The sequence below is a fragment of the Caretta caretta genome, chromosome 9, assembly GCF_965140235.1.
Source record: "Caretta caretta isolate rCarCar2 chromosome 9, rCarCar1.hap1, whole genome shotgun sequence".
Classification (NCBI taxonomy): Eukaryota; Metazoa; Chordata; order Testudines; family Cheloniidae; genus Caretta; species Caretta caretta.
This window is the reverse complement of record NC_134214.1, coordinates 66897180-66923943: the sequence shown is the minus strand read 5'-3', so window position 1 is coordinate 66923943 and position 26764 is coordinate 66897180. Positions and strand designations below refer to the sequence as shown.

At 37.7% G+C, this 26764-nt stretch overlaps 1 protein-coding gene across 3 annotated transcripts in view; it reads left to right on the top strand.

The window, feature by feature from the left end:
• Positions 1-26764, top strand: part of DIAPH2 (diaphanous related formin 2) — an 838844-nt gene that overhangs the window by 646417 nt on the left and 165663 nt on the right. For all 3 annotated transcript variants that reach the window (XM_075132420.1, XM_075132419.1, XM_075132418.1), the window contains one exon: positions 24278-24373. In XM_075132420.1, the coding sequence (XP_074988521.1) occupies positions 24278-24373 (96 nt within the window). The remainder of the gene's footprint in view (positions 1-24277; positions 24374-26764) is intronic.

The window sequence follows — 26764 nt, the reverse complement described above, 5'->3', positions numbered from 1 at the left end:
TGCACAGCTGCCCACAGCTCTCAATGTCCGCAGTTTGCTGTTCCTGGCCAATGGGAGCTGTGGGAAGCAGTGTCCAGCCCATGCCGCTTCCCACAGCTCCCATTGGCCGGGAATGGCAAATCGCGGCCACAGGGAGCTGCAGGCAGCCATGCAAATGTAAACAAACGGTCTGGCGGCCTACCAGCATATTACCCTGATGGGCCGCAGGATGCCCACCACTAGTATAGAGAGTACACTTATAAAGTTTGCAGACGATACCAAGCTGGAAGAGATTGCAAGTGCTTTGGAGGATAGGATTAAAATTCAAAATGATCTGGAGAAATGGTCTGAAGTAAATAGGATGATATTCAGTAAGGACAAACGCAGAGTACTCCACTTAGGAAAGAACAATCAGTTGCACACATACAAAATGGGAAATGACTGCCTAGGAAGGAGTACTGCAGAAAGGGATCTGGGGGTCATAGTGAGTCACAAGATAAATATGAGTCAACAGTGTAACACTGTTGCAAAAAAAGTAAGCATCCTTCTAGGATGTATTAGCAAGAGTTTTGTAAACAAGACACGAGAAGTATTTCTTCCGCTCTACTCTGCATTGATTAGGCTGCAACTGGAGTATTCTGTCCAGTTCTGGGTGCCACATTTCAGGAAAGATGTGGACAAATTGGAGAAAGTCCAGAGAAGTGCAACAAAAATGATTAAAGGTCTAGAAAACATGACCTATGAGGGAAGATTTTAAAAATTAGATTTGTTTAGTCTGGAGAAGAGAAAAATGATAACTGTTTTCAAGTACATAAAGGTTGTTAGAAGTTTTCTTTTTAGGGGGAAAGGGAAATTCTTAAATAATGGTGTAAAAAAAATCAGGAAAAAACTAGGACAACGTACTTTCTGAACATGAATAAATAGATTCCTGGCTAGTTTTCCAGAACATGTTGTTGCAGTGACCTTTTTCATGAATATGTGAAGTCATCTCGCTGGAGAGTTTTCATGAAATTTTCTTGTATATGTAACTAAAGCCATAAAACCCTGGGTGGGAAAATTCATGCATTGTCATTTTGACTAAAGAACAGTATACAAGTCAGATAGTTGGCTGTGTCAACCAGTTGAGATGTGATTTCAGTATTGCACCACCATTATGGAGGTCTATGAAAGAGATTGAAAAACAAAAATAACATCAGTTTGTTGTAAAGGTTTAAAAACTGTAAGAAGAATTTGACTACATTTTTTTTCATATTTCCTGTTAAGATTGTTACACTAGTACAGAAACATGATTGACTCTAGTTTACAATTATTTGTATTTTGATCCCATATGCCCAGTTCTCTCCTGTAATTAAAAAAAATTGGAATGGGAAAAAAGCACAAAGAGCCTCATCCAGCTACTGCTGAAGTCAGTGAGATACTCCCATTGACTTCAACAGGGGCTAGATCAAACTCAGAAACTCTGCCAGGCCTGACTTGTGCAGTTTCTTCTTGTGGAGGGCTGTCAGTCTTGTGGGCTAGTTGAGATAAGGCGTTTAAAACCCACAGAACTTGATCATCATCAAGCCATTTTGTTGATCCTAGGGCTTTAGTGTAGATTGCCAGCCACTTTAATGATGCTGTCCAGCCTCACCTTCCGACTGGCAGCCAGGCTGCCTTAGGAGCTGTGTTCTATGTCTCTGCACATCCTCACTTTGAACAGTGTATGTACAGAGTGGAATCTGTTTAGAAATATATTAGGGTTTTGAGAGTAGTGTGGTATAGAATACAATTTCTTCCTTGCTGCTGTATCCTCTCAGACCTCCATGCTCCATCCCAATATCCTGTAGAGGGGCTCCTGGAAAGTAGGAACCCATGCCATCAGCCCACTATGTTTTGCCTTTCAAAGTTTTACAAGCATTTCCACCCCTTGTTCTGCTTACATTACATTTTGTGCTATCCAGAAGAGGGTTCCTTTGGGACATAGTGCCCCAAATAATCTGAATTTTCCGAAAGATAGTTCCCACCATCGCTGGGCGATGAACATGTCAACTACACTTTCAAACCTACATCCTGGTCTTCACACAGTTTTTGTACCAGTACAGCTATTTGTACTGGTTCAGCCCCTACTGTGGGTGCAGTTATAGTGATGCAAAGGTACCTTATAACAGTCTACCTTATTCCTCTTCTCATGTGGGAATTGCTATGCCAGTATGTTGCATCCACACTAAAAGAGTTGTACCACTTTAACTATATAGATATGTAGTTAAATCAGTGCAACTTTTGCATTAGATAAGTCCTTGTATAATTAATATTTGGCAAGAATGGCTAGTCACCTGTAAACACTCAGAACTTTGCAATGAGCCAAATTAGAACAGTTTTCCTTTCATCTTGGTCTGTGATCTTTCTTAGATGTGCAACTAATTATTTTTAAGAGAACATATTTATTAGATACCTTGCTATATTTGTTGACAGTGATAAATTATGTTTTCCTATTTCTTTCATGTTTTGCATTGTATTTTTTAAAGTAGTTGTACAAACTTCCACTGTAATGTATGCACAGAGATATACATACACAAATTGTTTTTGTGGTAGTCTTGTAAAAATTCTTGGACATAATATTTTTGGAAGCTTATACACATGATTTTGCCACAGAGCCTCTAAACCTCATTATGTTTGTTTATATGTTTGTTTGGGGGGCTTTTTGTTTGGTTTCTAGTTTGTTTTGTTTGAAGTGACTTCTTCAGAGTTTGCGGTGAACTTTATTTTTATGACATATTGATGATGTAATCTTTTTTTAGCCCCATGAAACCACATATTCTAACATTATTTTGTATCTGGCTAGAGTGGAAAAGATACCAAATTAAAAAAAAAATAGGAATAACCCATAGATTTGTTCAGATAAGCCTTTGATGACTTGTGTAGGTGGCAAACTCTTTCAATTCACAGTATGATGTGAATTCTTCTCTAGTTAGTTTCAGTTTAAATACAAATTCTACCTAAAAGAGTAAACTTCCATTTTATTAGATTAAGTTTAATGAGATGTGTTCAACACTTGACCAATCACTGGGCTTCCTTTATTTCTTATTAAGTGTCAGATGACTTTGCTGGAAATTTGTTTTAATATGTAGCCGAAGAAGGGGATATTCTGGGAAGTGTTAATGCATGATGCCTCAAACTGTCTTGATCATATATCTTGCTCATAAATATGAAGGAACTTTACTGGAAGTAGATTTTAACTGAAGTTTCAAATTTGGTCCTTGGTCTGTGTGGAAAATACCAGTGTGTGGTTGGCTATCCAGTGTAAAATGTGCTGAAACCACCATATATAATACTGAACTGCCAGTAACTACCTTCAGTGGCCGTGTTCAAATCTTAACCAGGGCCTGATGATGAAAATAACCCTATCTACCTGTCTTCATTGCTGAAGTATGTGTTCTCTTCTATAATAAAACCATTGTATGCCATAATATCCATTCCACATGTTATACCTCTAGTGAAAAAGACAATTAGAATCCAGAACATTCTCATTCAATAAGTATGTCTTAGTTTACCAAATGAGTTTTTTTCCTTGTTACGTTCAGCTTTGCAGGGTCATTGCTGCTTATGAAAATGGCTTGCAATTTTTTCTAAGCCAATATGACACAGAAGTCACAGTGGAAAGGTGCATACGTCCTCTCAAGCTGTCATTTTGACAAGGTGACTCTTTTCACCCAGGGATATTTTAACCTAACACTGTTTTTTCACTCATTCTCTAACTATTTTTGAATATAAAATTCTAATGCTCTCCTGAAACCTTTCAGTGTGGAACAAACAAGTGCCTTCAGTTTTCCAGCCTCTTAGTTTACATGTCTAAAGTAATCTTACTGCCTACCTTCATTTTAAGGGCTGAATCAAGGAATTTTTTTAATTTTTTTTTTACATATTGTAAAATGACTAGCATATTTTAGACATTATATAAATATAAACAGCAATAATAAATCCTGCTTCCTGCAGCTGGTAGGACAAAAGATTATAGGGAGCCCTTTTCGCCCCACTCCAACAGTCAAGCAAAGCATATACTGGATAACATCTGTGCTAATCCCTTGCTGCTCCAGCCAGGGTAGTATTTACCCCTAAAATATTAAAATATATCCATATTAAGACAATTCAAATTTTTCCCATGAGGACAAAGGCAGGGTGATTTGAATAGGTAATGTATCAATTAGTCCCTCCCAGAATCAAGTATCAAAATTATATTTCCACCAGTAAACTTATGCAAGTACTCCTTTGTGTGTCTGTTTTATGAAGGTATATTAATGTTTTCCCCTAACACAGATGAAGATAATGTAAATGGAGTTCTTTGGTAGTGGTTGATGGCTATCTGGGATGTCTAGGTGTTCTAATTCTAAAAACATATGGACATCCCAATATTGAATCATAAGTCACCTATTAAAAATGTATCTATTCTATTAATGTTCAGACCTGCGTTCGTAATAATAGCTGAATTTCACAGAACTGTTTCACGGGCATTGATGATGTAAGGGTCCAGTGCAGAAGGTCACTTTCACAACTAGTCCCTAATGTCACAGCAGTGTCTTAATTTTTATGTACTTATTCTGTGTCCTTCAAGATAAGCATGCAGACTGGGAAAAAAAACGACCCTAAAATTGGTGTTAGAAGGATATTGCTTTTGACCCATACTATTGCATCAGCATTCATATAACACTGCTTTGTGCTAACTGATAGTGTTGGCTAGTGGTTAGAACAGGATACCTGGAGTAATGAAACCTGGATTCAGTTGCCTACTATTGGGGGATGCAGCTTCATAGCTTCTGTAAGTCAAGTGGATTGTGCACCTGCCAGGGGGTTCCTTGCATTTATTCCTCCCTCAAGTTCCCATTGTGCCACCCTTCCATGCCCTTCTATTTCAGGGACTCGTGCAACTCCACACACCCCTCCTCCCTCATGCCAGGGGCTCTGTGTGTCCACACATGGTTACCTTCTCGCCATGTCAGGGGATCTGTGTGGCCCCCATTCTCTCCTCCCACATATCTGGGTCCCACATTGTCATTCCCATGCTAGGATCTCTATTTGCTCTCCTTTCCCACCTGTGGCAGGGTCTCTTTGTTGCCCCACATTCCCTTTCCCTGTCTACATTCACCCTTTCTGGATCCCTGTTGTCCCCACCCATTCTCCACCTCCACATCTCTGAATCCCTGCTTCTCCCCATCCCCACTTCTCCCTTCCCTTCCCTTCTGCTGCCAGAGTCTGCTTTCTCCTCTCCATCTCCAGTCCTCTCTTTCTAGGTTCCTGCTTTCATGTCCACCCACCAGTTCCCCCTTCTGGTTCCCCGCTTTCCTTACCACAGCCACTCCCCACCCTGTCATTTCCTTGTGGATCCCTGCTTTACCCCTTTCTGGGTCTCCATTCCCTACCATCTCCAAGTCCACTTCCCCTCTGGGTCCCTGCTTACCCACACTGCAATCATTGGCCCTTAGTCTTCACTGGGTCTCTGCTTCCCCCACTGCCACTCGGGAGCACATCCTTTGGTGTCCCTGGAGCTTGCCACCTAGTGTTGCCCCCTTCTGCTCCAGGTCCCCTACTCTACTCATCTTTCTTTCCCTTGGATCCCAGCTTCCCCTGTAGAAACTGTCCTTGTAAGGCTCTCATATTTCTGTTAGAGTCCAGGCTACTGTCAAAGTTCCCATACAGGAAGTTACGCTATTGCTTCTGGCAGCTCTGATTTTCTTGTAAATTGGGCTTTTCTGGTGTTGTGACTTGCACCAAAATCAGTAGGCTTGTGCCTACTCATGCCTAGAACATTCCTTGAAGTTTTGGAGTTTATTGGATATGATGTTCAAAAGTTATCACATTACTGACAAACAAAGAAGTTATATCAAGTTGGGTATTACATTTCGCTTCGCTCAGCCACCTATTTGTATTAGGAACCTAGGGTCAAGGACTGGAAGAGACCTCCGTGACATCAAGTCTAGTCCCCTACAGTCACAGAAACCATAATATAATCGTGTACTTAAATTTATCAGGCTTCATTTTAAAATTAGTTCGCTTCTTTGTCCCCACTACTATTAGAAAGCACTCCTCTGATGGTTAGAAACCTTCATCTAACCCTACTTCTTTTCATCATATGTTGTGATGGTGGTTTTGTTCCACCACACACATCATAAAACGTGTAGCAATCCTTAAAAAAGGGTGTGAATATGTTAACTGGCAAGTTAGGTTCAGATAGCAATAATCTATCAATCAAAACTTGGGATCATTTGAGCATTTCCCAAAACTTTAATACAACTAATCATTTATAATTTTTCAAGAGCTTGAAGAGCTTGAAAAATGTGCTTGGAGGGTTCTGGGGAAGAGGAGATACCAAATCATAAAGGCTGGAGTAAATATGTGATGAGATTATTGGGTGGTAAATGCACTTGGGGGTTACAGAACAGTTATAACTGAGCCAAAGGGTAAGAAGCTCAAGTTATAAAAAGGTGACAATAAAGACAGCCAATGAGGATCATCTTGGGATCAATAAACTCATTGTATTTACATTTTAGAAAATATTTCCTGGAGAAAATAAAATGGTAGGGTATAAAAATGTTTTGTAAAAGAGTTATCAGCACTTACTATGAAAAAACCATGGCACTTCTTCAAAAAGAAGAACTTACCAAATTACAACTTACAACTTACCAAATTGTTGGCTGAACTGACCAAGTTCCAAGATAATTGCCTATATAATTCCCACATCCTGTCATGTCATTTGGACAAACTATTCTTATCCAAACTGTTATGCAGTAGTGGTGTTCTTGAATATGACAGCTGTGCTGCATCCCAAAGGTGGCCATACTTTTCAGTGTAATTGTTCAGTAAAATGATGCTTATACATACTATACTTGATGGGTGTTAGATAAATAGTAATAAAAATTTCTGAAATAAATAATTTAGTTGGTCAGCTAGCACCTCTTTACTGATGGTTTAGCCAGTAGTCAAAGAACAGGAAGGAGATTTGCACTTTAAATATAGAACTGTCATAAAACCGAAGCTTTATCTGTATGCAACTGAAGAGTGGGAGGAAGAATGGGTTGCTTGTTGAATTTTGCATCAGTGGAATGTTGTTTTTGTAGCTGCAGCATATAGTTTCACACGTCTGTTGAGATTTTTTTCTCCCAAGGGGCTTTCTACCACAGTATGTCGAGACAGAGACAAATTAATCATGTTGATAAGTTTTTTATCTACTGTACCATGGTGTTAAACAGCTCTGAAGAAATATACTACTGAACTTTTCAAAACTAGCTTAATTAGAAGTGATTTGAATCAATTAACTTTCATTCTCCATCAGCTAATACCGTAATACACCTTAGTTTTTAATATTGTTTCCACTGAAACATGCTGAGTTACTAAGGGTTGGAAGGTTCTTTTAGATATTAGCCTAATACGGCACTCCTATACATTGCATGTTATTATTAAAAACATTTAGACATTACATTCAATTTAAGAGCAAACTGATGATTAGACACCGCATACAGCACTTTTCTTCAGGAGAGTAACTCCACTAGGTATAACAAAGAACCCTTGTTTAATATCAGAAGTCTGCCTATCTTTTTTTTTCCCCTCATATGCAGACATCTAATTAAATGAATTGAACCTTTCTTTCATTGATTTAAGTAGAGCTTTGTCAGGATCAGATTCCAGTAATTAAATATGCAGCTTCAAATTGCAAGTCATTGGTGAGATGTGTAACCTGTTGTGCGAGGAAAGTGATTAAAAAAACAAAGAATATCTATAAACTAACACTGTGTTTAAGATTGAGTATGTGATGCCTCATCTTTTTAAATTGAAGAAGAAGCAACATGTGATCATTCCTAAAGTTTAAGGCAGTAAAACTAGAGAGACAAGGTGGATGAGGTAATATCACTGGTAGCTACAAATTTGTGTTCTGTGTACAGTACATGCCTGCTGCCTGTCACAGTGTGACTTGTCCATTTAAGGAGAGATGAGACCAGTCAGGCTTGTGCCATAATAAATTAGCTGCTTCCCAGGCTGAGGGGACAGGACTAAAGTGGGTCATGTGATAGCTTAATGGACATCCGGGCCTTAAAAAAGGGCTGAGGGAGATCCGTCGGGGTGACAGGCTGGTCTGGGCTGGAGGCAGTGAGTCAGGGTATGCTGGACAAGGTAATCTAGAGGAACCAATTTTGGGGGCGCAGAGCAGGGAAGGATGTAAGGAACAGAGAACAGTAAATATCTCAGAGGAATCGGTCTAGAAGCTGAGTGTTCTATCTCTGAGCCTTAGAGACACTCAAAGGTAACCCAGAAAGGGGCTGGAATAGGACCCAGAGAGCAGGTTGAAGAGAAGTCCCCAAAAGGGAGAAAAACGTTTTTGTACTGGGGGCAATTTTTCATTGGACTTTTGCTATGCTGGAAGGAGTTAAATTTTATTTGTGATTTGGCTATAGAACTAAGCCACATCTCCAGCACAGTCTGGTGTTTGGAAAGCCATGGAGACCAATCTCAGGAAGGGAGATTGAGGCAGAGAGTGCCAGCTGATTATTTTTATTTAACTTTATCTTGCAGAAGACCATTCTAAGATATGAGATAAAGGCTGAAAACAATCTAAATAGCTCTGTACTAAAGGAAGTGCCGTAATAGCACCCTTGTGCTGCCTAATCATTAATTAGAAACTTGTTTTAGTTTAATATTTCAATATTGTAATTTTTTTTACCGAAGTGTCAAATGAACAGCTGCTATTCATCAATATAGCAATTAAATTAGTTGTGTTCTCAGTCAAGTGTATTTACATTCAAGTCAATAGTTGTTGCTGACAGATTCATAGTATCAACTGAGAGCACTCAGCCCAAACAAAGAATATCCAATTAATAGATTTCATAAGCCGACATGGAATGTATAGGTTCCTGGCCTATATTTGAATGAGTACAGAGAACCTAAGTCTCAGTGTTCAACAGCAGATTATTATTGCACCACCCATTTGATAGTTGTTTGTCAGCATTTTATAGTGTGCAGTGGTGACACATTACATTCTGGGTGTTAACACCTCATTCTATTTCCATTCAATAACTCTAGGTGTTTAACTCTCCTACAAGTGTCTTTCTATTGCAAAAGAATTGAGAGAGATCACTTTTAAGCAGAAAGTGGTAAAGAAAATTAACAGTACGCAACTGAAATCAAAAGAGTACCGCAAGAAATTCCACCTTGAGGAAAAGATTTGAGGTACCGCTAGGGGCAGAGGAAGAGAGAGAGACTGGAGCTGAAGAAAAACAGGCAGGGCTCAGAGACAATGTGATTCAGGCAATAGCAGTCACAGTTGGACATCAACATAGAGCAAGAAAAGGATAAGCTGGAAAAGGAAAGGATATGAGGTCTCAGTGAGAACAGAAAAATACTGAACGGAAAACTCCTGAATGCTAAAACCAAGGAAATATTGGGGAGAAAAGGGGAAAAAAAGGAGTACAAGAAAGCAAACAAAGCCACGGAAAGCAAAACAAAGCAAGGAAAGATAAAAGTAGAGATGTTGAAGACCTAGCTGCTGAAGCTTGTGCTGTAATGGGAAACCACAGAGTCATTTATCAAGTGACTAAAACCCTGTGTGGAAATATCAAGACAGGAAATGGACCAGTAAAAACCAAAGATGGAAAAATGCTCACAATTGAGGTAGAACAGAAAAATGGTCAGAGCATTTCAAAGTACTCAACAATCCCAGACCCACTTCACCAGATTTTGATGAAAAGCGAACCTGATCAACTTGACATTAACATTAACCCAGTAGAGGCTAAAGTTAAGAAGCTGAAACATAACAGAATGGCAGGCAATGATCAAACTGCAACAGAAATGCTAAACGCACTTGAAACCAATTAAACTGACAACTGTTCAATTAAGTTTTGGGAAAAGAGACCCTTCCTGACCAGTGGAAACATGCATTCATTGTCAGAATACCCCAGAAGGGTGATCTTACTGACTAACACCTGGAGAAAAGTACTTGTGGCACTGGGTTTTGTTTGGTTTTTTTGCGGATACAGATTAACACAGCTTCTACTCTGAAAACCGGAGAGGAGTTGCACTACTCTCTGTTGTAGGGAGTCTTCTGCAGTGTGATACTATATAGCAGTGGTTCTCAAACTTTTGTACTGGTGACCCCTTTCTCGTAGCAAGCCTCTGAGTGAGACCCCCCCGTTATAAATTAAAAACACATTTTTAAATATTTAACACCATTATAAATGCTGAAGGCAAAGCAGGGTTTGGGGTGGAGACTGACAGCTTGCGACTTCCCATGTAATAACCTCACAACCCCCTGAGGGGTCCCAACCCCCAGTTTGAGAACTCCTGCGATGAAAGAGGCAATGGATGCAAAGCTTAGAGAAGAATATGTTGAATTCAGACCCAAGAGATCCTCCGTAGATCTAGTATTCACGTTAGGTAGCATCATAGAAGTGTATATATAGATTGTCAAGGTCCCCTCATCATCAATTTCATTGATTTTTCAAAAAGTATTTGACAGCTTGTACAGACATACATTGAGGAATGTTCTTCAGTCCTACAGAATCCCAGCTAAATCTGTCAGCATCTCTCAGGTCACATACTGAAGATGCTAAATGCTCTGTAAGGGTGAACAACCAGACAACAGACAACAATAGTAGACCAAACAAGGCTCAATTTAGTTATGCTAAAACAAATATTCTTTCAACCCAGACATCAAACAGTAACTTCATATGACAAGATAAAAATATCAAGAACAAACAACATTTCACTTAGCTGGGCAGCACCATAATGGCTAACTGAGATCTCAAGAAGAAAGTGGCATCAAGGATAAGGAAAGACATCCACAGCATTTACCAAACTCAGCAATGTATGGAAATCAGATATACAGCACTATACAGAATGAAACTGAGCATTTTAAATGCAAACATAATGTCTGTTAATGAGAGCTGGAGATCTACCAAAAAGTAGGAAAACTAAGTGCCTATAAAAGATTCTGAGCATTGGTTGGAAAGACTTTATCACCAGTGACAAGATCTGAGATATTACCAACCAGCAGCTTGTTTCCACTAGAATCAGAAGGATGATCTGGACATAGTTGGGGAATATCCTCCAGATGCCAACTCCTGCATGAAGCTGTCAAGTGGAAACCAAAGGCGCCCAACAGAAACTTTAAGAAGAACTTTAAGAAGAAAGCTCCTACTCAAATTCTGTCACTGGGACTATAATAGCAAATTCAGATTCTTTCAGTCTATTGAAGCTGTGATTTTCAATAGAGCGTAAAGGAGTTAGGAACCCAGGTGCCATTGCAATCCAATTTTGTGTGCCTGAATAAATAACATGCCCTATATAAGAGCATATAATACAAATTCATCGGACTAGCGAGATTAATACATGTTGTGCAGTGACAGTATGTACGTATACACACACACATACACACACATTTGTTTTGGAATGCAGCTATTTTTGACAAAAAGACTTCGCTGTTTTTCCCTTTGTGTCTGTGTAGTTTGTTTCCCAAACTTTTAAGTTTAGAGCAAAATGTGTTTGTGACAGGGGGTGGCTCCTCTCCCACCTTCTCCCCGCAGAAACTGTACGGACTCCAGTGTTGGTGCCTTCACTATATTCTTTTAAGTTCCCTGCACCAGGTCCACCAACAAGCCCTGTGCAACTGTCTATTGATAGTGCCAACAGCACTTTTGACCCTCTGCCCAGGACATGAGGGAAATAGAGGGACCAGCTGAGCTCAACTAGCCCTCGTCCGTGCCCCCCGCCCTCATCCTTGGCACTTCCTTCCTGCCTCTTTATCCACCTTGCGCTGATGAGGTACTTGACTCCGTAAATCATACAGTGGGCCAGCCTGACTGCCTAATTACCCCGATCAGCTTTCTCAAGGGGAACTAATTAACACCTGAGTGATCAGAGTGCAGGCTCACCAGTTTGCACACTGCAGTCTTACAGTGGGGTTTCAGAGTAGCAGCCATGTTGGTCTGTATTTGCACAAAGAAAATGCATCCGATGAAGTGAGCTGTAGCTCACAAAAGCTTATGCTCAAATAAATTTGTTAGTCTCTAAGGTGCCACAAGTACTCCTTTTCTTTTTTACAGTGGGGTTTATAATTTTACATTTCACCAAAGTGTATGTATTTTTATAAAGTTATTTGTTTATCTGGGGTTGGGGAAATGCTGCCTTTATGTTCGTGTTTTCCCTGTAGCCCTTTTTTGGTCAGAAACCCTTCAAACATTTTATTTTTTATTTTTATGTATTTATTTTTTCACCAACTGGTCCTTTTTGAAATGCAGAAGGAGAGAGATTTTGCTTATTCTTGCTAGTCTGAGGTCATGTGCATTAGTTTAAATCTATTTTGAAAGGTGGATATCTCAGCTTCTGTTTATTATGATTATTTAAAAACAATTGAAAAGGAAAAGCAATTGTGTCAGAGCAGATTCTTTGAACTAATTATCACTATAGTAAATTTAAGTTGGAAAAGGAAACAGACTTCACCTTCTAGTGCACTTAACAAAGACTCACTGCAGTAAAGAAAAGGATTTCCAGCTCTCATTTCCATGGAAAATAACCTGAAGCTTTGCCATTTTTTCTTTAGTTTCTTTTTCTCGTCCGAGGAACGCACCCTAATTAAGGTGGGGGTGGGAGGAGAATTAAAATTTATACATTAGTCTTTGAGTATTTTCACTCTAGTGGGTCTTCCAAAAGAATGTTCGGCTCAATTTAGGGAGCTACCATCTTTAAATCCTTTCTGAAAGCTTCCAGTATTCTTAGGAGTCACTAATTCTGATTATTAGGCCGTTCTGTCTTTAGGGTCATTTCAAGTTATAAGCTTAAATACGTCACTTGGAGAATAGAATTTAAGTGGAAGTGACATCAGAAATGAGACTGAGTAAGTCGCAAGCTTTAGCAATAAATCCTCCTTGTATATAATTCTGGGTAAAGCAAACTGCAGACACATTCGATGCTTACTTCCCAAGGTGTAAAGTTTTAGTTTTATATTTTCAGTGAGGTAATGTCACAAATCAAATATTTGGGAAGGAATTCTATTTCATCTTGTGCTATAAATGTTAAAAGGACATTCTGCTAGTATATTTTTAGCTGCAAAACTAGATGTTTGCCTTGGCCTCATATCAATAAAAAGAGAACCTTTTTGATTGGTTAGCTATCTGCATTTTTGCGAAGAAGTAAGAACCTTTATGAGTAGTATTAGGGCTCAGTCCACAAGAGAAAAGGCCTTGGAGCAAGTGAACAAGTTTCTTCTTATTAAAATAGTATATGAAGATGTAACTTTGGGTTTTGAATGCATAGTTTTCATTGAAAAATTCAATTTGATATTCCTTTATAATAAGTAGTCTGAATGTGGGAAGCCTTTTGTTCTTCACTTTAGCATTCTCTCAGTTTCTTGTATATTCATTCAATCCTACATAGCTCAATCAGACATTCCTCAGTTACTGGGTTATAGAATACAAACGCATGTGTTATAAGTTTGATATATACATATAGAGGAAAGAAATACATTAGTGAGTTAGGTTTCATTTTTAATGCTATGAGTCCATACTCTAATATGCTTTTTACCTTATTTCCCACCTATTTCCTTCTACACCGTATAATCAAAATTCAGCTATGTGCTATAAGTTGAACTGTGTATCCTATCTATTGATAGCTAAATGGTGATATGAGAAATGAGGAAATTACTGGGAAAAATACTATTCCTTATTAGCTAAAGTTTTAACTTATGCTTGGTTTTACAGAGAACAATATGAGCAACATGTTTCTAGTGAAATTTTTGTAAATATTAATTGTTCATAATATCCATCCTAGTGATACATTAGTGTATCATGCCGCCATGCTGGAAATTAAAGTTGAACCATGAATTCTGGATTCAGTGTTTCTCTTACTGGGAATCAAGTGTGTGATGAAAGCCAAGTTATATTTAGCAGTGTGTGCCTCCTGGCTGACTTAGACTGTTTAGATCTCATAGTAGGCCGACCCTGAGCTGCAGCGTATGTGTGTCTGTCTCCCCACAATCTCTGGCCAGTCTTAAAAATGGGATCTCAGACATCTGTTTTAAGTATTTTCCTACACTGTTGGAAAATCTGCTCATCATTTGTTCTACATGGAAGACAGCCAACTATAGATAAGCCAACAGATAGTCTGTTTGAACAGCATAGTTTTAGCATTTCTGAGTATTTCTTCATTTCAGTGTTAACATGGATGTTGTCCTCAACATCCCTTCCTGACGAACAGAAAGAATCTAACTCAGGAGCTTGGATTTTGCTTCTGCCTGGGCTGGCAACCTACCGATTTTGAAGTGACAATGCAAATTAATCAAGCCTGGGCGCTGGTAGTCTTCCAGTCTCATCCCATAATTACACATGCTGCAGTGTGCTTTCATCCCATATTAGCCTACTCTGTTTGTGTGGCACTTCAAGAGCATTTGAACAGAGAAATCCTTCTCCCGTGCTGCCAGCTGTCCAGAAACTGACACCAGTCTTTGGTAAAGTCGCAGTGTGATATCAGTAAGTCCCAAGAGCCCAGGAAGGACAGACAAGTTTTTTCCCACAATACATTGTAAATGAATCGTTAGACTGGCCTGGATAACTACAATGAAGATGTATTAGCAGCAGCAGCATAAAAGTGGAACAGTAGTTTTGGTGCAATGTAATGCTGCCCCAGGCTACACACATCAGTTGCTAACACCTTTGGGGATGTAAGACACTGATAGGCTATAAAGTTTCAGTGGCTAGTCTCCTAGCAGATAAGCTTTGACCTGGGTCACTGTTTCCTACTATCTCTCACAGGGAGTCAGTATCTGGTCTGACGGTAAAAAAGCTATGAGTTTTTAGAATCCAGATAATTCTGTGACCTTAACAGCTTTGGGCCTGCAAAAGGTTTTTCCCCCAGGAGAAATCATAACTTGGAAAGTTCTCCATTTATGCACATCCTCCAGTATTCATAATTCAGAAAATACCTATACAAGTAAAAACCATAGGTACAGATACAATCATTATTGTGTGGTTAAGATTAGGTAGCTGTCACAATTTTACATAATGTTAATCACTGTAAAGAGACAAAATGGTTGATGGTTTCATAGTGATGGTAGACATCCTCCCACCCCAACAACCCCCCATTTTACAGAGATCTCAGTGGCATAAGCAACTTTAGCAAAATCTACTGTTCAGATAAATAGATTTCAAGCTCTGTTTGAGTCTTGACAATAGAGGACAATTAAATTTAGAATAACCTGAATTTCAGACAGTCTGTGTTTGGGAAATCAGGGTTTAATTTTATAGTGAGGAAACTGGCATAACATAGTCTGTTCATTCAGGCTGCCACATTTGATCGTTTTAAAACTGCTGCTGCCTCTGTGTGCTCATTCTGAGTGAAGAAGGAAAGAGCTAGCCAGCACTCTGAATTGGCAGAAATCAATATTAGAAAAAAATCAGTCCCACAGCCCAGAAGACAAAATAATTGGTGAAGATCACTTGAACAGTCTTGTTCTGTGGTGCTGTAGTCTCAAAGAAGGATGCCACATTAAAAGGCTCATGCATGGAACACAATAGTGTACTCTGTCAGTACCTTGAAAAATTGTAAGAGGGACCTCGTGGAACTCGCATGTAAACACGTAAAATATGTTAAAGAAGTCATGTGCAAAAAAGAAACATGAGATCCCAGTGTGAATGATAAAAACCTTTCTTTTCCTAAAAAAAACAAGATAAGTTCTTAAAGAAGAAAGTAACCTTTAAAGGAAGATGACTCCATTAATGCTAGAAGGATTCAAGACCTTGGATTATATGATGCTTATACATAGGTGCCAATCGCAAAACTTTAAAGTTGCTCCAGTTACTTGACTTCCAATCATAACATTAAGAAAGTAATTGAACTTGTATATTACTGTAAAATGTATATTACTTTGGGTACAATACCTCTCGTATTGCCTCATTTTCTGTCAGTTTGGCAGTTTTGTGGCCCCCATGTTAGAGGTGTGTGTCTATTTGTTACTGAGCATTCCACATTCATGCTTATTTTTCTAAGTTTCATGAAAATCAACCTTGCAAAGGCCATAAATCCATTCAGAATAAGGCACCTGGGACAATGCTGATGCATTTTAGTTGAATACATTCCTGCTAAAATAGACCTTGACTAGTGTGATATTTTCTGAAAATGGAAAATATGTAATTCTAGAAATCTTTTTTATAGCTTGCCAGTACAACTAAGCATAGCTTTGTCATTTTATTAACCTGATCTCAGGCTTATGTAAAGTTATCACAAACAATGAGTTGAAATGTTATGTATGGAAGGCCTTGTGTTGTTTTGTAGACTGACGTGAGACATTGATTCTCTTATCGTTCACACTTCCCTAACCTGTTCTTCTTTTAATTAGAAGTTGATAATATTCACAGAATTTTACTCTGGTAGAAATTGCTGAGGAAAACTGGTTCTCAAGGGCATTTTTACTCTGTACACAAAATGAATTTAGAAAACAAAAATTGAAAACCAGTGCTATCAAGAGAACAAAAATATAAAACTTCCAAGAAAAAAAACTGACCATCATACACTATGTTGTGACCAAATATTTAATTATATAGTAATTATTTATATTAGTTTATTATACTAAGCACTTTCTACTAGTGAGTGGTCTGTATATACAATGACTATGATTACACAAACTAGTAAAAGCTGTGAAACTCTTTAACCCTTTCACTTTTAAAATGCAGCCAGTTTTGGAATGTGGCAGCTATTAGCAGCCCACAGCAGTGTAATATAGGACAAGAAGTGCAGAGGGAAAGTATAGCAGTTTAAAACTCCATGAGCAATGAAGATGGACAGAATGTAATTATCCAAAGTGGAATTTGCCCAGGATGTGGAAGTATGACCTCTAGCTCCTGGAGAACTTCCTTGGGATCTTTAATAACTGTAAGCTGTTCAGGCCTTGCTTTTGTTTTTTATTCTTATTTTGTGTAATGCTGTAAATCTTTAGATGCTATGCAAACACGTTGAGACATTTTCCTTGCTTGCCCTAAGGAACTTAGTCAAAGACAGACAAATTATACTACAATAATTCTTGAAAGGAAGGGTATAAGGCATACTGGTGAAGAGAAAAACGTAGGAAAGATTTAGGACATAATTAGATTTCAGTGAATGACTGGAATAGAGATTTGCTTCCATGGCAAACAAAAAGCACATTTCACACTCAAAAATGAGTTTAGGAACAACAGAAAACAAGGGTTGTAATGAAAACTGTTTTTCCGTCTCAACTGTAGTGGTCACTGCTACTCTGGCTATACTAAATGAAGAAAAAGTTTTTCTTGTATTGATTTGTCAACTGTAATCCGCATCCTGATGATATGATTTATAAATGGGAAAGCAAATACCTTTCTGTTAAATGTAGGTGGGCTTATCTAAGGTTTAGCATATGAAATTTGTCAGGGAAGAGATAAAAGAACACTGTGGCCACTAAATCTTAGCTAAGGAACACCTAGTCCCACATTGAGAACAAAATCAAGAAAACATTTATTCTTCATTTCCATGTTTCCTCACTTTTTGATGAGAACTAGAAATCAATATTTGATAAGATAGATTTCCATTGAAAAGAGAGAGAGTGGATTCACAAACGTGTGAAGGATTGTAGTTGCTCTGTGGAAAAAGTGCTAAATAAACATATTCTTTATCATCCTCAATTTCATCAGGCTTGTGATTTCTACCTTTACAACACATTCATCTAGGTTAATTTAGCAGTATGTGGACTATGCTAAAATATATTGCTTTCTAAGTTGTAGAATCCTAGCTTCTACAGATACTTCAGATATATCCACAATATAATGCAAGTGCCACCTGTTCCAATAAATTGTTATAAAAAAAGAAGATACTTTAATCCCTTTGCTCTCTCTCTGAGCTGGCTTAAATGTCAGATTCATATGGTTATTCATGTAAGTTTAGAAACCTGGTGTGCTTGATGATCACAACTTCTGATCTACATTAATTTCTTGCACTGTTCTTATCCAAATTATGATAACCTAGAAACGACTATCACACATGTGGTGGAACAGAATGTTTTGCTTCTTTACACCTGCTATGTTGCATAGCTGTGAACTGGAAAATGCCACATTAGGAAGATATTTAAAATATTGAAACAGTAGATTGGTCGTTATACATACCGAGAGAGAGATCCCTTAGCAGTAACAAAACATTTATATAAAAGTGTTTTAAACAGTTAGCCTTTCATTTGTATTTCTCTTGATTTTTACATTTAAAAAAGAAAGATTTAAGTAGTGATATGCAAGATATGCAATCTCTTCACTGTTGATACAATCAGTATAAAAGCAAAATTAAATAAACATTATTTTTTTAATTTAAACAGTAAAAAAATAAAACCAGGATTAAATGTTGTCCTTTGATTTCCAGCTACCATTGGTGAGGAGCAAAATATAAGGAACAAGAGTCTAAGTTTGAGGACAGATAATCTGGCATTAGGATGGTAATGATTTCTCTATATATTTAAACGCTTCCAGAAAGACATGCTTCCGTTTAGTTTAGTTTCCATCTTATCTGCTTCACTCTCTGACATACCATATTATATTAGCTGTAGGTTGCTAGTTAGTTGGACAACAGTTTAATGGATTCATTGTAATGTTTCAGATCGAGTTGTTATATGAAGAAAATGTAAGATCATCCCTCACACGCACCATCAGATAGTTTCTTAAAGGATATTTGGTTTGATAAGTATAATGAACAAGCAGCTATGTTCCCTATATAAGAAAGTATATAACTGTTATATGTTCACATTTGTAGAAGAACGTATTTAAAAAGTTTATTCAATGGAAAACTTAAGCCTCCTTTTCCATTATGTGTTCAAGAATCACAGAAATAGACTGTTTGCTCTCTATAATGTATGCAACAATGTAAGTTGAGGAAAACAATTGGTTTGGTAACTCATTGGGTTTTTTCTCCCAGCCCAATTCATCCTTTTGGTGCATACTAATCACAAACTTCCTGGAACATTTTTGGTGAATTCTTACCTCTGAAATAATTCTTATCAAGCAAATCTAGCGTCTCAGGTGAAAACTGCAGGTTGAGGTTTCTTGAGCATAGCTTCTATTCACAACAGATTTTTCCCAGTTTTGTGATGGACTGTTTAATAACTGGTTTTGGTATCAGTCCTAATGGTTGAGTCAACTGGATGGATTTCTCTTATTCCTGCTGTCTCTGTGCTCCTTCACACTCCTGTCCAACCTCATTCTTTTTTTTTCATTCTGGTCATAGGTTGTCTGCTCCCACAAAATCTTCGCTCCAATGTCTGGTTCCTCTCAAATTGTGGCTTAGTTGCTTTGCAGTTCTACTTTCTGTATATGTATTTGTTTCTGTAATACAAGCGGAATTTTGTACAAGTTTTAATGGACCTGGTATAGGAAGCTATTTACACATGTGCCTTGCTTTCAACATGTTGAGAACAATGGGAAAACTCCTGTGCTTAAAGTTAGTCATGTACTTAAGTAACTTGACTTCCTGAATCAGGACCTGTAGGTATTTGTTAAAAGTAAAACTGAATTTTCATGAAGATATATGGGCTCTAAGGGTTACTCTCTCGATTCCATAATTTACACTGTCCTGATGAATCTAATCATTTATTCCAGGTTCAAAACTATTTCTTTTCTTTTCTTTTCTTTTCTTTTCTTTTTTCTTTTACTGGATAGGAGCAAATCAGCAAAGATTCATTCCAAAACACTTTCTTCCTTCATGATAGCAGAGAGCTCTATTCACCTCTCTCTGAATGGCTGTCATAATCTTTTCCACAGACTTCTTTTTCAGAGAAACTGTACTTGTCTGGTAGTGCGATTTCTAACTCCACTGATTTTAAGCTGCAATATTCTTCATTTGGCCAGTAAATCATTAAGTAGTGATTCAACAGCTCAGGTGGCTTGGCTGTTGGACCATGTGAGCTGAGTTTCTGAAAGCTCCAGGTAATCCACTCTGCCCTCTGCCAATACCACGCAATACTTTGAGAATTCAGAATTTATTTCATTGTAATAATTGATACCATGTTTCATATATTGGTTAAATGATGAGTCATCATGACTTAATTGTGTACCTATATAATACTGCCTACTTAACCTGTCTTTGTCAAAATAGTATGTAAAGCCGTGCATTTGAGAACTTTGAATTGCATATTATTTACTGAATAATCAACTCCTACTGCAATACTGATGTGACCACTCAGCTTGCTCTGCCAGTCAGATGACACAAATTTGAGCAGCCTAGAGAAACTAACTGAATGTATCCATTGGAGCAGATTTGTGAGTGGTGGTGTGCTGGATCTATGTGGTTCAAAGGCATTAAAAAAGTTATGACCTATTTCTTGATAACGTAACAAGCAGGGAGCTATTGGATTATAATGTGGAGTTCTTGTATTGTTTGAGTATAATTAAATGCTAGTTACTAATACTGTATATTACATTTACTGGCAGCTTCAGTTGGTGGACAGCATCTGCCCGCTGGAGGGTTTTATTGATTTTGAAATTCAGTGTCACTTCTGTTCGAGGGCATGTGCTGTTTGAATTATAAGACATAATTAATTTCTTCAAAATACAAAATATTTATTCAGTTCACCTGCACTCCATGTAAGCGTAGACATACAACACCTGCTCATTACCAAAATTGATTATTTTTGCTAAAAACAAATATGTGATTAAAATATTAGAAATTATTACTGACCAAGTGGACATGCTTTGAGTTGTCTTGGTTTGGGCATAGCAACACTGAAGTACTTCCTTGTGCAAGAAGATCTGTGTCTTTAATTTCCCCTTCAGTCTCATGTCTGACTATACAAAGTCATTTTGACCCCAAATGAGATTACACAGACTACAGATGACCTAGTTATTGTAGTTTTGTGTATTCTTTACCATAATACTGCATATGTTTGCGCTAACGTTACACTACATGCACGCCCTTTTTTGTAATGGGGCTGTAATGATAAAATCATCGAATGCCGTATAGGTCTTCTGCAGTAAACCTTTCATTTGTATTCTTGAAGTTGGGTTACACTTAAAAATAACTGCAGCCAAGTTTTGAAATACATCATTTTTATTAAACTGTGGCTTAAAAAAAAACCTGAATGTAAAATCTGCTAAGAGTAGAGGTGGGCATGAATCAAAACTCCTGTTCTGAACAGCCCCAAGCTTTAGTCTCTAAGGTGCCACAAGTACTCCTGTTCTTTTTGCGGATACAGACTAACTCGGCTGCTACTCTAGAACTTGTGGTGTATATCTAAACTTAGCAGACCAACCTCTGTGCTAGTTCAGCATATCTGTAAACAATGACATTTGCAAAGTGATTTTGTCCTTAACACTTGTGGAATAAGACACAGGACAGCGACATGTGGTTTAAATAAGGCTGCAACTTTATTAGCTTTAAATAACCAATTAGCATCAGAATGGGACAGATCACTCCCAAGCTACCCAGCAGGTGCAAGTCCTATCCAGTTCAGTTTTCCAGTATTGGACCCACAAAACAATCATTCGGCTGTTAGGGGAACAGACAAAATGTGGCTTTCAGGTGTGAACCATTTCCCTGCTCTAATTATACCAACTCCTTACACTCCCTGCAACAATTAGGCAATTGCAGGGCAGTATAGACCTGCTTTCTATCTTCATTGCCCAGGGCCAATCAGGATCCTCACAGCAAGTAATCAAGGGGTCAAGAGGGCCAGAAAACAGGGACCCCTCAGATTCTAGCTCTTCCCAGCATGATGTTGCAGGGAGAGAAGTTTCACACACATTCTCTAATACCCCCTTCCCTTCTGGTTCCAGAACTCCACCAAGAAAGAAAGGGTGAACTGAGAAGCTGCTGCCTCATTCCTTGAGGCCAGGTCCAACTCTCACCCCATTAATGTTCTTGCCATTTGGGAAGAAAGAAATGAAATAATTATTTTTGTTTCATATAAAATACCTGCGCTAGATAGTGGTTTCTCAACTTCATTAAACTTGAGATTTTCGTTTTACAAGTTTCTGTGCCTTTGCAGGTGGTGTAGAACAAATTAAATGTATTACCAAAGATCTTTTTATTTTTTTTACCTGGTACATAAGCAAAAGCTGCTAGGGAGTCTGAAATTCCATTCTAACCATACTCATCACTTTTAGATGAAGATCAACCCGAAGTGGAGCTTCCTATTCAATTCCCTGTTAGTCACTTGAGAACTTCTGGTTCAGATAAAATTTAATTAAGATCTGAACCCAACCCAAAACTAAAATCTGATTGACAAAATTCTGAAAGACACAGCCTCTGTAGTCAATGTCTAGTGTTACACAGTTGTTTACTTTGATATTCCATAAAAATTTGTTGTTTTAGCTGCCACGGTAACTAAAGGTAGGACAGTGACATCCACTGTAAAGTAGTGGAAGTTTGTATAAAGGTATGTGAGGTGTTAAAGGAGTTAGTAGATTGTTTCTGTACTTTTTTATTTATTTTTTTTTTAGTTGGAAACACAGTAGATTTTTTTCTAAAATGCATATTGGTAACCACTGTGTTTATTAATTTTTCAACATAAGGTCTATAATAGAACAGCTAAATTTACATATGAAGTGACCATATTCACTCTGTGTTTGAAACTTGTACTGTATATTTTTGGTTCCATGCTTTGATAAGCATGTGAGGCTAAATGTTTGCTGTAATAGTTCATTCTCATTTTAATTTCTCTTAAATCTTTATCTTTTGAACATAAATTCAATGCAGGAAAAACTACTAACAAAATCATGTAAGCAAAAACAACCGCTTCCCCTCCACACACACACTTCTGATCTAAGTGGCACAAGGAGTAGTTCCATTGACATCAAGGGTTAAAGATTCACAAGGATAAAACAAGATCAGAATCTGGCCTGCTCTTTTAGAGGCTTCTGTTGTTGCTTTTCTGGCTATGTTGCCTTCTGCCTCCCGCCCCACATAACTTACAAGTTTTCCACACCTACTGAATGCTAAATGTTTTCTCTCACTTTGATTTACAATTTCAGTATACCATTTAACTTGCACTAATGTTTGTTGTCTACAAATATGAACAAAGGACTGTTATGGGATTGGCATATTCTTACATGGGGTCTGAATGTGGCCCAATTAATCTATATGTAGTAGTGAACCAAATTGAAGAACCATAAGCAACGGAAGAATGCTATAAAACTAATGAGGGGTGGGAGAGACAGAGATAATGTATCTTCTGAATGTGTCTTTCAGCATCCTATCGTTTCTACATGATTCACAGACTAGAAATATTTACAAAGACACAAATCTTTCATGTAAACTAATTGTCTTCCTACAGTCCAGTGAGGTACTTAATATTCAGTTGACAACAAAAAGTCCCAGAGATGCTAATAAAAATTCAACATCGCATTACTCTACCTGTTCACTCAGTCTAGTCAGCTTTTGAGATTTAGATCTTAACATATTCACATGAACAGAACAAGAGACATGGTTCATTGATGCAGTTACAACTTATGGCAATCCTTGACCTGTATTTCTTGCATTTATTACATGCCACCATGAGCCCTTAATAACAGAACAAATTGAAACATGAAGAAAGTTAAACACTCAGATGAATAACATAAAAAAAAATTAATCATTTTTAGCCAATCTCCCATAATGCTCCAGGGAACCAGGCAATTTAAGGCCTAATGGCTTGCCTCCCTGAATACGAACAAATGGGAGCAAGAAAGAAATGGCATTCTGTGTACTGAGTTCAGATATATGTCTAGCAATGAAGGCATTTTTTTTTATTCCTTCTCAAAGCTACCTGCTTGAAAGACCAAGGAGAACCCATGTGAAATTAGTAGGGATACAGTATAAATAGAATGAATAAATAAATAAATGGTAAGAAGTGTGTTTATTTTATAGATCTCTGAGATAGAAGCAGACTGTTTTAAATGTTTGCAATATTAACACAATTGGTACTTAACCTCAAGTCACTGTGTTTTATCAAATCACTCCACGTGCATTTATTCCATTAAATAGGGTCACTAGATTCTTGCTCAGGAATATCTTATAAGGTTCTTAACCATCAAGTAGCAGTCACAGATCAGCAGTTATTTATTTGCATACTGCACATGTCATCAATAATACACAGGACAAGATCTTTAAATTGAAAGAACAGTGAGGTTGTCATCAGTATTGCTTAATAGACAATCATAAGCAAACTAGTCAGGAGTCTGTATGAAGCGTTCATTATATTATACTATATATGAATTTAATTTAGAGGTTTTATGTAAATCTGATGTCAGTTTTGCTTTCTTTTTTTCATGCAATCTCACTTTAATTGCACTGAGATTAATTTTACTTTTTCCCCTATTCATAGAGGGTGATGAGACAGGAGTGATGGATAATCTGCTCGAGGCCCTGCAGTCAGGAGCAGCCTTCCGGGATCGCAGGAAACGAACACCAAGAATTCAGGGTGAGTAAGACATTTTCTACTAGATTTGTGGTTATGGAGGGAGGGGAATCTAGTGTTCCAAATATGGGGATGAGGGGAAGAGTCTTGCCCAGGCTTTTAAGAGCTTTCACTGAAAGTTGGTCTTTCACTTCTGGTATGAAATCTCAGCAGGTTATAGCTGTGTGATCACAATTTTAAACTTGGTAACTAATTATCTTCAGATAATTGTAGACTCTGCAGAAAACTAGAACAAGGGTTCCCACTGTGTTTAATTTCACATTTTAAAAAATCATTGTTTTTTTAAAAGAGCATGTGTGTATTTTATATCATTTAAACCCATCAGTATAATTAAATTATTTGTTGTAATTGGCCCTAAGAAAGTCATAGTAACTTCTTACACTAATGGAGTGATGCATATGGCCGCTAGCTTTTCTCAAGGGCCATGCTCGGGTTCATGCTCATTGGGCTAGAAGCTGTAACCTTTATGGGGAGTAAAACTCAATTCATTATTAAAGCAGCTTCATTCTGTTGATTTACTAACATTCTGTAGGGATGTTCTTGAATTATTGTCCTCTGTACAGGTATTGGTTTTGAAGTGACTCAAGGAAGAGTGGAGCAAATACTCTCACACACATAACTTTCAAACACATAAAATATATAAATTATTGTTACTTTGAATCTATCTCTTATTAAAGTATATGGCAACATACGTTGTATTTTGTAATTTTCTAGTTTTAACTTGTCTTATAGCAAAAATAGTATTTTAATAAATCAGATTGTTTAAAATGACTTCTTTACACAGGGCAAAATCAAGCCCTTATGAGTCAGATCCATGCGGAGGGTTTGGAAAAGTGGTATTGGTGGCAAATTGGGAAGTACATCTTACCACTCCATAAAAGAGTAAAGTGAGTCCCCGCTCACCCCGTTAGTTCTGATCCTGCAGTTAGAGCCATGTAGACAGACTTCTTGCGACTTACCTTTACATCCATATGTAATATATAAGTCTTGGGGCTATCTGACTGCAAGAATACATTTTATCTCAAAGGGAGAGGTAGCCAGGAATATTACCACTGTTTTCTTCACACCCTATCCCTGACTGCCACATAGGGCTTAGGACTTCGAATTACCACTACTGTTCAATTTTGCTCTGAACTATCAGTGCAAAATCATTCATTGTCATTTTAGACTCAGCATAGTCTCCATGCAGCTGAGTTAATAAGGCACAATGTGCTACCTTCTATCTGGTAGCAGTAAAAGTAAAGGAATATAATAGTGATTTATTATTGTTTATAATTTGTCATAAACCTGATCTTAAAAAAAAGAACAAGAGTGAAATACTTGATGCACACACTATTCGCAAACTGTGCTACATTTTCAAAATCATCCTTCCATCTGAGCAATATTTCTGTTCTCCCAATTAAAAGAAATAATATGAGCATGCCTGAGTAATTAATTTGTTATTTTTAAAATGGAAACAGGACAAAGTATGTTTTCTGTTGTCCTTGATCTGAAAGCTTATAAATACAATGTGGTGCATGTCTGCAGTAAACTTGGTCAGAGTAGGCAATCTTAATGTAGTCTGTCAGATTTTTTTCTTTTTTGCTAACATTGGCTTTGCTTTCGTCTGTGATAGTCATAAGACTAGATGTAGAAATCTTGATTGATTCTGTCATCAGTGGTGAAAATTAATATATTAAATCCTACCCCCACTCCCCGTAAAGTCTGTTGAACAATCAGGGGATCATTCATTTTACCTTTTATTGAACCTTTTGTCTTACAACCCGGCTACATAAATGAACACCCCGAATTTTCATAAGTGCATTCTGTATTTTCTAATGGCACCGTGACGCAACAGTACTTTTAGTTAAGGGTCCGCATAAACTCCTCTGTTCAATAGCTCAGAACTTCCTCCAAAATATTCACCTGTGGCTGAAATTTATGATGCCTCATTATTCTTTTTCTTTCTTAGAAAGTCTGTGTGTCAGATATGAAGTAGACATGTAATAATGTTATGAGTACTGCTACGTAATAGTTTTATGAACATGGTATGTGACCTGGTCAGTGAGGTCAAGTTATTGTATATTGAGGGTAGTGGAATGTTTATTGTATACTTATAATGGCTGAATTCAACTGCTTGTGTATATGAAGGTGACACACTGGCTTCTCAGATAAGAACACTGAAGAGTACGCTTATAAAATCATAGAAATGACTAGTTTCAGTAATGCTGTCTTCACTCTAGTAAGTTGCAGGACTTATTTTGGCAAAGCTTGGCACTTGGAAATGAAAAGAATGCTAAAGTGTTAGAGCCCTTCTCAAGGGAAAAGGGGGGAGGGGTGTCACTTGCCAAAAACTGTCTAGGGAGACAGGCTAACACAAAGAGAGATATTCTGTGGAGCATGTCTAATGATTTG